Source organism: Protomyctophum parallelum (genome assembly GCF_964188405.1).
Source record: "Protomyctophum parallelum genome assembly, chromosome: 3".
In the NCBI taxonomy this organism is placed as follows: Eukaryota; Metazoa; Chordata; class Actinopteri; order Myctophiformes; family Myctophidae; genus Protomyctophum; species Protomyctophum parallelum.
Genome location: NC_139698.1, coordinates 19,607,795 through 19,622,598, shown reverse-complemented (window position 1 = coordinate 19,622,598; position 14,804 = coordinate 19,607,795). Strand labels below are relative to the sequence as shown.

The window sequence follows — 14,804 nt, the reverse complement described above, 5'->3', positions numbered from 1 at the left end:
TGAGCCTATGAAATTAAGATAAGGACAACTGAAATATGGTTAAGGTAATTTAATTGTTAAGAATTTGACCTCTCTGAACAGTTACATTACTGTAGAGTCATTGTGTCAACTTATAACAGATCATAAGAAAAATCTTATCTCATCTTGACCTACAGAACCATTTTGATTGTTTGATTGACAACAACCAACAACTTTGACAACCAACAACTCCATCCATGTGTGGTCAAAGTGGCAAATAAAAACTCTTTTTGACATTCCTGGCTGACACTCATTTAGATAGACATGGCATGAGTTTAAAACATTGACTAGACAGTAAAGACTCATTTATAGTCTACAAATAACTCAGCCCTATACAATTATATTTATACCCCGTAGGCTAATCTTTAAATAAAAAGCCTCATTGTATTTGACATAAAAGAGAAGACTGCGCTACCCATTATTTATCCCCAATCCAATATATCATATATGCTCTCCTATCTAGTATCTCTGCAGTGTTGCCTGGTCTGATTATTATAAGCCACATTGGGCTTATTTTTATGAAGTTGCTTGTAAATAATGGTAGAACGGTTGTGAGCTTGTAGATCGTCTATTTTCAAATAGCCAACATATATAAATATGCACATTGTTTAATGGACGATATATATAGCTTTGAAGTGCTCGTGTGGCCTTTTATAGTCGCTTCTTTTGGGCTTGTTTTCATAGACCTGGTTGCTTATTTCTCTCGCAAATTGGCAACGTGCACCGCCCTGACACAGCAGCAGCCTCCACTGTGAGTCAGAGAGGTGCGCGCTGCGCTCAACTCCAATCCATTCCGTTTGGTGTTATAATAACTTGTTTGTAAAATTAATGAGGGGAAGGGGAGAATGTAATCCTCATGTAACCCCCGTTACAACACCCCCGTTACTGTAATCCAGATTACACATTTTAAAATGTACTCTAAGACGTTACAGTTACGTTTTTCTTTTTACTCTGATTACAGTAACGGATTACATGTAATCCGTTACTTCCCAACCCTGCACACACACACACACACACACACACACACACACACACACACACACACACAGACAGACAGACAGACAGACAGACAGACAGACAGACAGACAGACGCAACAGCACAGCGAGAGAGAGAGAGAGAACTAACCTTTTTCTCAAATTGTGACGTGCTGGTGTGTGTGCGTGTGTGTGTGTGTGTGTGTGTGTGTGTGTGTGGGTGTGGGTGTGTGTGCGTGTGTGTGGGTGTGTGTTTGTTGCTGATTGGCTGCAGGCCCATCACCAAATTAATGTGCACAGGGGATTTTGTAGAGGGACAGCAGAGATAGACATAACTTCTGACAGGAATGCACGAGAAACTTACTTTTTAACATATATCACATTCTCGCCAAGATATATTTTCGAGTTAATAAAAAAGGAAAAATATATATATATATATTTATATATATATATATATATATATATATATATATATATATATATATATATATATAAAGAAACAAATGGTTCAAACCCATTAATTAAGATTCGAGTGCCAACCCTAACGAGCGAACATTCGAACCTTGAATGTTTGGGGACAGCCATAGGTGCTATTTACACGAGGATGGTGTTCATATAAAACGTCAAAATAAAGTATCGTTTGCTGCTGTCATTTAGACGAGAACCGTGTTCTCAGGAGGTGAAAACGCAACGAAGTGAAACCGCCTCCCAGAGTGGAAATCTTTGAGAACGCCGTTTCCTATGGTCTCCATATAAACAGGCAAAACGGTGAATCCGCAAAACTTATGACATCATGGCTCACGTTGGCTCACAGCGCATATGTTTATTACATTGATGCAGAGCAATATCATTATGATATAATGGAGTTCCTGAACAAGCCTCCCTCCTCGCCTACAAAGTGATGCTCATCAGCGATGTTGAATGTAAAACCATGATGTAAATAAATATAAAAATCTCTTCAGCTTTCCATCTCTTTCCAGTGTTCTTCTGGATGTTATTCTCCAAAACATGCTACAGAGTGAAAGTGTGACGAACTCAGCAGGATTTGAACTCACAACCTCTGGCTCACATGGATGTTGTCTTATCTTTTTACTTTGAAATGTTTTGTAGTTTGAGATAATTTAACTTACACGCCCAATGCATTCCCAATGGCAATAGCACAAACGTTGGCATGCTACTAGTCCTACACACTTACACCTAGAAACCCCATTCAAACCTATTTAGGTTCATCTTACGGCGGACATGTTTGCCTGAAAAGCAATCTTTGAAATGTTTCATAGTTTTAGAAATATAGTGATTTCAAATTTGAGATATATATATTTTTGGTTTGTCATTTTTTCTATAAGGTGACAGTACTTCATTAGATACCCTGGAGTCGTTTGTATGTGCAATGGTGTATTAACTTTGTATTTAGGGTTTCTTCCTGAATGCTAAACCGACAAACGGGCCAATGAAATAAACAGAAATATAGTGACATCACATTATCAGCCCCTCCCCTAACCCCTCCCCCTTTATCATACAACTACAGCTGTGGGTGCGGCTTCAGTTCAGGTGGATCACCACCCATCACCACCCACCAGGCAAACCAGGCATACTTAATGAACTGGTGGGTGTGTCCACATAAAATAATGATTTTAACAAATACTGTACACTTTTTGGAAAAAGTTATTCCTCCTTATATTATAATAATACCTGATGATCATGTTTTAGGAAGGAAAGACTTTTATAATGGGGCTCAATGGCAGATTTTGGCACGTCAAAAAATCACTTTCACCTAGAAACTCCATTCACACTTTTTATTATTCAGCTTACTGTGGAGACACATGCTGGAACTTTTTACTTTGAAATGTTTTGTAGTTTCTGAGTTATTTAACTTAAATGCCCAATGCACTCTCAATGTCAATAGCACAAACTTTGGCATGCTACTAGTCCTACATACTTACACCTATAGAAACCCCAATCAAACCTATTTAGGTTCTTACGGTGCAGGACATGTCTTTGAAATGTGTATATAAGTGCTTTCAAATTAGTGCTTTCAAATTTGAGAAATTTACAATGGGGCTCAATGGCAGATTATGTCCATATAATACTATAATAGATTTTTCAAAAATAGCAGATCTAGAAGCTCGTATCTGCTATTTGTCAATAGCTAAAGTATATAACATAATCCTCAGAACACCAAAAGGGGTTCCCATCCTAAATGTATTAATCCCGGTGCGTTTTCCTGCTGGGCAGTGATGTCATGCACATCTTTATTCCCGGACACATTTTTATTTGGCCACTGGACTCTGACGTCATTTGTGGCAATACATCATCATCATCATCATCATCATCATCATCAAGTATCTCCCTTACTGTCGTACATCTTTTAGACCTAAGCCTGTTTGCCTAGTGAGCTGTGACATCATGGGGGTCAAGGTCAACCAATAGGAAGACAGAGATAGGGGGGCTGTGACCAGAGCCATAGAGTATAGAAAGAGTTGCGACATTGATGGGGCAGAAAACAGCCCGGTCACGTGGTTCATGTACTCGCAAGAGCCCATAGACTCCAATGCATTCCGTAAACTTCCGGTGTCCCTATTCGCGTCTATGTAGAAGAGCTGCCATTGAACTGGCCCCATGAAGTGAATGGCGTTGTTGTTACTCCGTCTATAGTATGGCTCTGGCTGTGACGTCTTGTGGGTCAACCAATAGGCAGACAGAGGGATTAGGGGGGGGGACAGAGGGAACGGTGTCCCTCCCAATTTACTAGGTAAAGGTGACACCCCAAATACAAGGACGACATCAGCCTGCTCTCCAACCACATGGAACAAGCTCAGGAGCTCCTAACCAGAGTGGGCAGAGTGGGCCGCACCGGGCCGGCACCCAGGGCTCGTTCCTGTGGGGTCTGGAAGTTCCAGGGACCCCCCCCCCCCCCCCCGTAGACCCCCACACGGAGTTGCACCACTCACTTAACACGGGTGTGATTTTACTTTAAACGTATAATATGAGAAGGATTGTGTTGTTTGTCTTGGGGCTATTAAGCCATTTGTTGTCATCAATATTTACTTGATCAGATATCATGTATGTGTTTATTTCAGTTTGTATTGTCTAGCTTCAACTTTAACTTCAGAATGATCTTCTGAACTTGTATGATACACTTGCCAAGCTTGGACAAGCTCATGACGTCATGGTGAGGACACATGGTGTGCATTTAAACTGATTCTCACTTAAGCATTGAACCATTTGTCTAGAATACTTCAAACTGGCAAATTGCAAAAGATCTGTCTATCTGAAACAAGTTCCTGAATCAGGTTCATTTAGCAAAACAGTACCATGGAAGATGAAGTCCTCGCACTCGTCGTTGACAATGGCTCAGGAATGTGCAAAGCGGGTTTTGCTGGGGACGACACGCCTCGCGCTGTCTTCCCCTCTATCGTCGGTCGTGCCAGGCACCAAGGAGTGATGGTGGGTATGGCCCAGAAAGATTCTTACGTAGGAGACGAAGCCCAGAGCAAAAGAGGTATCCTTACCCTGAAGTACCCCATAGAGCATGGAATTGTCACGAACTGGGACGACATGGAGAAAATATGGCATCACACATTTTACAACGAGTTGAGAATCACCCCTGAAGACTACAGCATCCTGCTCACGGAGGCCCCCCTGAACCCCAAAGCCAACAGAGAGAAGATGACACAGATCATGTTCGAGACCTTCAACACTCTCGCGATGTACGTGGCCATCCAGGCGGTGCTGTCCCTGTACGCCTCTGGTCGTAACACCGGTATCGTCATGGACTCCGGGGACGGCGTGACGCACACCGTGCCCATCTACGAGGGCCATGCCCTTCCACACGCCATCCTGCGTCTGGATCTGGCCGGACGCGACCTCACAGGCTACCTCATGAAGATCCTGACTGAGCGCGGTTACTCCTTCACCACCACGGCCGAGAGGGAGATCGTGCGTGACATCAAAGAGAGTCTGTGTTACGTTGCCTTGGACTTTGAGCAGGAGATGGGCACTGCTGCCTCCTCGTCCTCCATAGAGAAGAGCTATGAACTGCCCGATGGAGTGGTCATCACCATTGGCAATGAAAGATTCCGCTGTCCAGAGGCCCTCTTCCAGCCTAACTTCCTTGGTTTGGAGTCTGCCGGTATCCACGAGACCACCTACAACAGCATCATGAAGTGTGACATCGACATCCGAAAGGACCTGTACGCCAACACCGTACTGTCCGGAGGCACCACCATGTACCAAGGAATTGCCGACAGGATGCAGAAGGAGATCACAGCCCTGGCGCCATCCACCATGAAGATCAAGATCATTGCCCCGCCAGAGCGTAAATTCTCTGTCTGGATTGGAGGTTCCATCCTGGCCTCCCTGTCCACCTTCCAGCAGATGTGGATCAGCAAGTTGGAATATGATGAGTCCGGACCTTCTATTGTCCACCGCAAATGCTTCTAAACAAACTGTTCCTCGTTTCTTCCCTGGAACAGATGCAGAAACGACAAGTTCCTCAAGCTCCACTCCAGGCTTCCGTGCTGAGCGAGGACTTTCTCAATGGCCAAAAACCATAAACAGTAGAGCATGGCAGTAGACAGACCAGAGTACCCAACGAACTAAGGGGACATGCATACTAAACTGAAACACAGACATAATGTATGTCATTTTTCAGGTTATTGCCGGTAAGCTGTATTCCTCTTCTTTTTTTTTACCCTCACAAAGAACATTTAATAATCAGGGATTTTCTTTTTCATGCAATGGCCAGTGAGCTTTCTTTATTCCATTATTTTTTCCCCTTCTTTGGGCAAAAAGAAAAGAAGGTCCATATCACGAACATTATCAAAACATTATAAGCTTTTTTTCTTATTTACTGCCAGTGAGGTCTATAATTTTTTTAATTTTAATTTTATTTGTCATTGTTGTTGTCGTTGTTGTGATATTTGTCGCTGTAGATTTGCACATACAGGACATTTGTTTTTTTGTGAAGCCCCGCCCATGGCCATTGTCAAAGAAGATATTTTGTTGAATGATAGCCTTTACTCTGGTTACTGCCACTGAGCTCTATTTATTTTTTATTTTTTTGTTAACGACATTCGTCGCTAGTAATAATTAGCAATTTTTTTAGGTATAGCGGCCAGTGAGGTCTCACCTTTTTATTTTAGTTTTTAGTTTATTCGAAAGCCTGCCTGCCTGCCCGTGGACATTATCAATAAAAACACTTCAGATAATAGTTATTTTTTACTGCCAGTGTAAGACGGGGGTGGGGGGAATCTATCATGGAATAACAGTCCCCCCTGCAATCCCTTAATCATTTTTGTTCTGACTTGGAACTCATATCATCACTGTTGTTTACATCTGACAAGAGCATTAGGAGAACTGCATAGGATTATCACACCACAGGTACATCATGATGCTGCCTTTACTGTTTATTAGTTCAACAAGGCTTTGTTAAACTAACGCAGGTCCTTAAGCACTTCTTGGAAAGCTACAGATCCAGCTCTTTTAGTCCACCGTTTGTTCTGATGTCTGCAGGCAGAGACTGAAACAAGAGCAGGTCAATGAAAGCGACGTGCAGTGCTGGTCTGAACAATCGGATTCTATCACGTGGACCGGTCTACATGATGTTTACGATATTTCAGCACTGCCTCTTGGAATAACGTCCACGAGTTCCGAGATGAAAATAAAAGACCGTTTAGATTTATCCCAACCAGGAACTGTGGATTGACGGCGATGTTTGCACAACACACATGCACAAGCACTCCAAGGAATGACCGGAGACCTGCAGCCCTCTCCTCAATTGTTGCCAAGTGCTGCTGCCTTCCCACACTGGACCCATGTGGCACTTTGATAGCCAGAACCACTGACGATGCAATTGCCATAGCTCTTCATGCCGCCCTGTCTCACCTTGAGGGGAGCAACATGCGTACCAATTGTGAATCGCAGCTCGGCATGAAACACAATAGGTTTGAGCTGAGCTCAACACAAAGCTTGGATCCAGGCCTGTATACCTGGCCTCTGGGGACATCACATCAGATTCACTGACATGTACATGCTGTGTGGCTACACAGCTCCAATGTTGGCATCAAGTGTTGACAATCCATCCATCCATCTTCAACCGCTTATCCGGAATCGGGTTGCAGGGGTAACAATTCCAACAGAGATTTCCAGTGTTCCTTCTCCTGTGCAAGATTATCCACTAACCCCCTTGGGATCCCCAGGCATTTGCAGGCCAGTGTGGAGATGTAATCATTCCATCTGGTCTTTGGTCTGCTAAACCCAGTGGGACGTGCATATAGGACCCTCCTATGGAGACGCTCGGTAGGCAGCCATACTAGATGTCACAAGAATGTCACAAACGCACACAAAGGACACAGAGGAGCTGATCGTCGACTACAGGAGGTAAGGGAGCAACCATCGATCACAACGCAGTGTAGCAGGTCACTTACTTCACGTTCCTCAACATACACATCGCTATGCCACGAACCTCTTGGATGTGTAGAGGCCACACACCATAAGCATTATAGATGTGGTGGAAAAAAGGCACGATACCTGTACCGAATGCTGAAAACATTCAGCCCTACATCCTTAGGACGTTCAGCCCTGACGAGCGCCTGGTGACTGCATCGCCCCTCGTCTGCAGAGCCTCTACAGAGGGATGGTGCAGACGACCCAGTGCATCATCGGAGGTGAGCTAGCCTCCCTCCAGGACACATGACAAGCGTGCAAATACATTCATGTACGTTTTTTTTTACAGGGCGGCCCTTTGCCCCATCAGGACATTATAATTTTATTTCATGTTACTACCAGAAAGCCTATTCATCTTTTTGTTTTCTTTTTTATATTGCCACCAATGAAGACAGTAATGCCTTCAAATGACTGTCTATGAATGCAGTCGTGTGCAATAGCAAAAACATGCATTCTAAACAAAAAGATGGTGGATGTCCCCAAAGTAGTGCTTGGAGTGGATAAGCAAACACAAAGTGAAGTCTTGGACTGGAGACCATGTGTGTCCCAATAGTCTGATCATCTTGGGCCTTATCAAGGAGAACATTTCTCAATAATAATAATGTGAAATTTATTTCATGTTACTGCCAGTGAGCTTTATTCATCTTTTTGTTATTCTTTTTTAAATACTGCTTCCAATAAAGGCATTCTCTTTTCGGATGACTACCGCCAGCAAATACGCATACTCAACCAAAATGACCATGAGAAACCCAGAGTGGAGACCATGAGTGAGGACTTCCTCAAAGAGAAAAATGGAGTGGTTTCTCTTTGGTAGCAAACCGGACACTATACCCCCGCGTAATGGATAGCGCCGTTGCTGCTTTGGACAATGACATGTCGGAAGTTTATTTTTAAAAGAATATTCCCTTCCACTACCATGTGGATGGAAGAGCACCTAGAAGAAGAAAGATGCTGAACCAACGACCTGAAAAGAAGTATCTGGAATGTAAGCTGGATGACATGGGGAACCAGAACTTATTATTGTTGAGGTGCACTGAAAGTGACCAAACACTGCTGAAATGCATAATGGAGATGCTACCATGCTGGCTGGAGCAGGAGACAGAGGGATCTTTTCACCCTGGAGAGAGCTCATCCGGGGGGAATGCGTTAGTCCGACATCCCGTTAGTCCCACATACGTGTCCGGTTAAGACTCACCTGTGGCTTCCGCGCGTGTTTAGGGTTTACGGTTTGGGGTCGGGTTTGTAATGTCGGATTATTGGGACGTCGGACTAGCGCTATACGCACCCAGCTCATTCAACAATCACTGCGGAAACGGCGCAAACCTGAAGAGAGCGGTCATTACAAACATAACGTGACGCACTGGAGAAGCAACGAGCTCTTTCACATTTCATCACCAAAAGAAGCAGAGGATTTCCATTCGTAGTCACGTCTGATTGGAGTAGCGCTGAGAAGCACTTTAACCTGTTTCTTTGTTTTCCTTTGTTCTTGCCCAAGACTGCTTAACAGATATGAACCTAACTCCTCTACACACCAAGCTGGTGATAAGAATCTGTGGATAAGAATCTGTGGCCTAACGTCGGCTACACACGGCTGGCCGTGATAGTGAGGCATCTGCATGAGCCGTTCACTCGATCCTCAAGCATATAGTCACGATGTCGAGTGCGGCGGAAAGTGCAGTCACGTGCATGTGCGTGTGAGAGAGAATGAGCAAGAGAAAGAGTGAGAGGCGGATGAACGTCGAAGTTGCAAATGAACAACACAGTACGTGTTCTCAGTTCCTTATCCTCAGCACATACTGTATAGGAGACCATAATCAAGAGTTAAAGAAGAAAGGGTTCCTACTATTTTGTCCCATACATTGCTGTATGCGAAACTTGTTCTATGCATTTGACCCAACTCTTTGAGTGGTGAGCACAGCCGTGCCATGCTCTGGAATCATTTTGTAGTTGATCTAACCCCTCCAATCCAATCCTTGATGCTGAGTGCCACGCAGGGAGGCATCAGGTCTTTGGTATGACCCCGGAGGCCCCGGACAGGGTTCGAACCCCGACCTCCCAGTTTCAGGGCGGACACTTTGTCACTGAGCTGGTTAAAGTTGGTTGCATGAAAAAGCTCCATTTGTTTTTGTTGCTCAACGCCTCTGGCAGGCAGCCTTCTGGTCGTCTTCACACTGCAGGTCCAGAACACTATTACTGCCACTGTTATTTCCTCTCACGAAGGCACACTACAGCAATCATCAGCCGACTATAACCAAGACCCCCAGAGGTGGGGGAGTGTAATGCGTAAATGGGGCCATTTGTATGATGTTTGATGTGTAGGGGCATAAATACATAAAACTGCACTAGCCAGGTCCAAGAAGAAACTAATATACCCTGCTGATACTGACAGCTATAAACATGCACTGGGTTTAAAAGACATATTTTTTGTTTTAGATTATTGCCAACGGTGAGACAGGTTTTTTCCCTCATGAGAGCCAACTGGTATTTCCTATCATTTACTCAGGCTTTTTACATTATTTGTTATATTTTAATTTATTTATTTTTGAGGGGCGCTAGCACCTCCTATATACAGCATTTGTCCCCACATGTCTCACATTTGCCATTGACAATGAAAGGAGAAATTAGGTCATATGTGCCTCAAATATGATGTAAATTTGTGGCAACACAAACATTAAATGCCATTGACAATGAAGGGAAAGTCATATGTAGATGAGCAAATCGGCTAACCAATCACATAAATTCAGTTGTTCGTGAGATCATGTATATCATGTATGATGACGTATAATGATAAGAGCGCCCCTCACTTCACACGGGTGTGATTTTTTTTATTCTATTTGTTTGCACTCTCTAAATACTCTGTAGTCTCAATGTTTAATGTTTAATGTGAAGCACTTTTAATTGCCTAGATAAAGTCTATTTGCCTCTGGTAAGCACACTGAATAACTAAAATCTATTTGCCTCTGGCAACCACTGAACCACACTGAATAACTAAAGTCTATTTGCATCTGGCAACCACACTAATAACTAGAAAATACTGTTCCTGAATAAACAGTGTGCATGGGCTACTCGATGATGCTGTATTGACATCACAAAAAGGGAATAAAGAGTGGAAATAACAAAATCACACCCATGTGAAGTGAGGGGCGCTCTTGTCGTCGTACATCATCCAATAAAAAATGTATATACTTCTTCATGAATTAATCTGTCAACTTGTGTTATTATCTTTTAAACATGATGATACAATGTTTTAAAAAAACTCATCTTTGCCAAAAGGACCACTTCTGTGTGGGACTACTATAGTCTCAAGACAAGGTGCATTGCAGTGGATAACTGCTAGATTTAATAACATCTTATTGTGCATTGGGCCAGATTTGATGACTTTTTGAATGGCAATCGAAAAATGTGAGATATGACCACAATGTCACGAAATGTCTAATTTTAAAGCTGCAAATCTCTACTTTATAGCAAAAAAATAATTATGTTTCTATCATGTTCCCTCATTTACTTATAAGCATTTTAGTACACCTTGGTTTAACTTTGCACTGAAACCAGGGTCTACTAAAAAGCTTATAAGTAAACGATGGAACGTGCTATAATCATAATTCTTTTTCATTGTAAAGTAGTGACTTGGAGCTTTAAAATTAGACATTTCGTAACATTGTGGTCATATCTCACATTTTTCATTTGCCATTCAAAAAGTCGCCAAAGCTGGCCAATGCTGGCCAGAGGACCATTTCTTAATTCGTCATTTGAATGCAAAAATAAATCTCAGCGATCTAAATAATATATTTCACTTTTCACTTTCACTTTCAAAGTAATACCCACCATTATGCTGATTTTGGCTAAAGTGTCAAATCTGGCTAAATCACTTCCTGTCAAACGGAGGTAAACAACCGAGGGTAGTTTGACCCCGAACAGATAGCTTTGGCTGTCCGGATTGCTAAGCTAACACTAGCTTTTTCATAACTTAGTCAAATTAAGCCCAAAAACGGCCAGGAACATCCCAAAATGTCACATGTTTTGCCGCGAGAGACGGCACGCGTGCACGATAGTGCACGATCGCGCAGATTTCGGCCGGTTTTTGGTAGATTACATAAAAAGAAAAAGTCTAAAAGTTACATTATTTTGTTATAATAAGACGTACTGACAGGGCAGTACGTCTATTACGTCAATAACGTCACTGGCCACGAGGGATTTGTTGATTTAATACGCAGATTACGTCATTGGCACATTTACACTGCAGCACTGCTACACCTGCTCCATGGTAGCGTAAGGATGGTATGATTCATTCTGCAGAGTGAATCAATTAAATACAAGCCCCACAGTTTAAACGTGGGGAGGTGGGTCGTGGGGGGGGGGGGGGGGTAACCCTTTGGGCTGGAGTGAAGAGGTTTACAGTGTTCTCTGTGCGTTGAAATACACGTGTTATGTTTGTAAACGTTTCATTTTTTTGTAGGGTCTACTTGAGGAATTCATTTGTGTCAGCGTTCATGTTGCAAGCTAGGTTAAATGTACATGCAGGAAATTAAATCAAACATGGTATGATATCCAAGTTATGAGTTCTATCTACTGCGCCATCTCTGGGTATGAAGGGACTTATTTTAAATTAAGTTCTGCAAGAGTGTTCGTGTGACTTTCTCAGGATTTGGAATTTGGCCAGCCGTACTTTCTAGCCTGTGTAAGTGTTTGTGTTGGTGCTGCATGAACCGGTTCTCTTATCTCTGCTACTGCTGCTTCTGCTATCTCTCTCTCTTTGACCTTGGAGTAATGTAAGCTTATACTATCTCTCTCCTCTCTCTCTTTGACCTTGGAGTAATGTAAGCTTATACTATCTAAATGATTTGGACAATGGTGACTCAGTCTGTTCATAAACTTAAACTGAGACTAAAATAAAATAGTGTAACATAAATAAAAGTGCATATAAACCAAATTTATATTGTGTGTTTAGGGTGTGCTACTATAGAATATATGCTCAATATCAAACTTTACATATAACACACATAACACGTATTGTTGGTATTGCAAGCTCACAGCGCGTCACTTTGTACTGAAAAGTCTTAAGTGTGAGAACTACTAATATAGAATGGACTTGTAGAATCGGCCTCAGGTCTTAATGGGTTAATAAACTTGTAACTATAAATATAATAGTTAGCCTGCAGCAATCTGAAGTTAGTGGATATATTTTTTTTTAATCCTTACTGTCCTTCTAGGTCAGGACAATTGTTTCCTATAGTCAGTTCCTCACTCAAATACAATATCGTCTATATCTACACATAGACATTTTAAATACACATACATGGTACTGCACACACACACAACTATATATGAGATTGTGTCATGATCCAAGGAGTTGAGGGGGAAATTCTTTGACTATGAGGGAACACACGATAGATTACACGTACCAGCCTAATTGTCGCGGTGAGCCAAGGACCCAAATGCAGGACAGAGAGGCCAAAGAGCTCAAATGCAAACAGTTTATTAAACAGCGACTGGAACATAACACTTACTATGACAATACAACAAAGATCTCACAAGGAACTGAAAAGACAGGGGAGTATAAATACAAACAGGGAAAACAGGGCACAGGTGAACATAACTTCAAATCAAGACAGGGATTGGCTAAGAGACTAACAGAACACAGGTGGGGCAAACTAATAATCACAGGTGGTGAGACAAGGCAGGACAACAGTAACAAGGCATACAGGAAACAATACTACAAAATAAAAGCACACAAGAAGAGAAAACATTAACCAAAACTAGGAACAAGGACCACTAGTGACCACGGATTGTGACACTAATAGATAGTACAGCACCGAAGTCTGACGTCACTTTCAGTAGAGGGAGCCAATATACAGGTTCATGTATTTTGTATTTGCGTTGTAATCTCCATAGGGGGATTTTAGGTCGCTTCATATAAGAACTGTGTTTGAAAAATAAACCGACCACCCCGGCCTTGAAACTGTCACGGTTTGAGACAAGGAGAGATAGGACCCAAGTGCAGGACAGACAAACGGAGGCTAAGTACGATGCAAGAGGTTTTAATAGTAGAATTAAATACACGAGGAGAAACACTAGGAATAAACACGCTGACTTACATTGAGGATCTGACAAAGGACTGAAACACACTGGGGCATATATATACAAAGACTGACTAGACACAGGTGAACAACTAACAAAATCAACACAGGGATTGGCTGAGAGACAAACAAGACACAGGTGGAGAAAACTAATAATCACAGGTGGTGAGACAACACAGGTAAAAGCAACAGAGGAAACCAAGGGACCAAAAATACTACAAAACAAAAGCACAACAGAAAACGTCACGGATCGTGACAGAAACTACATATGAAGGCAATGTCGCTGCTCCCAGCTGTCAACACATTGCGTTCCTGAGATTCCTCGTTGACATAAGCTCAGCTGGTGGTGACTCGACTCGTACTAACCACGAAACATTAAATATCAATAAAATAAAAATAAACATAATTAACATTCAGTTTCTGTTGTGCGACGGGCAGATGCAGCCACCCGCCTACCCGGAAAGGTAGTCTCTGGGTTGTTTGACTCGTTTCTAACGCTTATTTTGTTACTCTTTGGGTACATTTCCACCTTCAGTCGATGCTTCATATCCATATGAGTGAAAAGGCCGGGATGATCGGTTTATTTTTCAAACACCCCCTATGGAGATTACAATGCAAATAAAAAGTACACGAACCTGGGGACTGACGCTCTCTACTTCGGCGCTCTATAGAGCATTCACTACATTGGAGTCTTGACAATGACAACCAGTAAAGACGCCTGAGGGCGAGAAGCGAGGTCACGTGCATGCATCCGCCTCATTGACGGCAGACTGCTGGCCGAGGGGGGGGGACGGGACGGGACGGACACGACATTAACTTATTTTACAGGGGCCAGTTTTGAATTGCTCTTTGAGGGCGTTTTTTAAGGTGTCCATAGATTCACATATCAATGGCTGTCTATGGGATTTTGAGCGGTGCCTCCGCAACATTTCGCAGATATGTGTCCCTATACGTATGTATGCGTGTCCCTGTGTCTGTCCGAGCACAGAAAGCTGCAACACGGTAACTCTGTCATTTCTCCACTGGATGTTCCGGGGACCCCCACATGGTAACTCTGTCATTTCTCAAAGATGTTTTCCAAATATAATCAAAGTACAGCACAGAGCACACTAGCACAGTACACTACAATACAGTACAGTAACTATAACAATACATGTAGGCCTATAGTTGCACCGCTCAGTTCACACAGGTGTGATTTTAAAAGTTTGTTTAGAGCATGACGTAAATCGTTTACAAGCCAAGTCTATGGACTTTAATGTTTGTTTAGGGCACTAAATGACAACCTTA

The 14,804-nt window shown here is 42.6% G+C and overlaps 1 protein-coding gene across 1 annotated transcript; it reads left to right on the top strand.

Moving 5' to 3' along the window:
* Positions 1–4,308: 4,308 nt before the first annotated feature.
* Positions 4,309–5,436, top strand: LOC310855450 (actin, cytoplasmic 1-like; the record flags this gene model as incomplete). Its single annotated transcript, XM_083760468.1, has 1 exon — positions 4,309–5,436. One exon carries the CDS (start codon positions 4,309–4,311, stop codon positions 5,434–5,436), a length of 1,128 nt encoding a protein of 375 aa, XP_083616594.1.
* Positions 5,437–14,804: the final 9,368 nt, after the last annotated feature.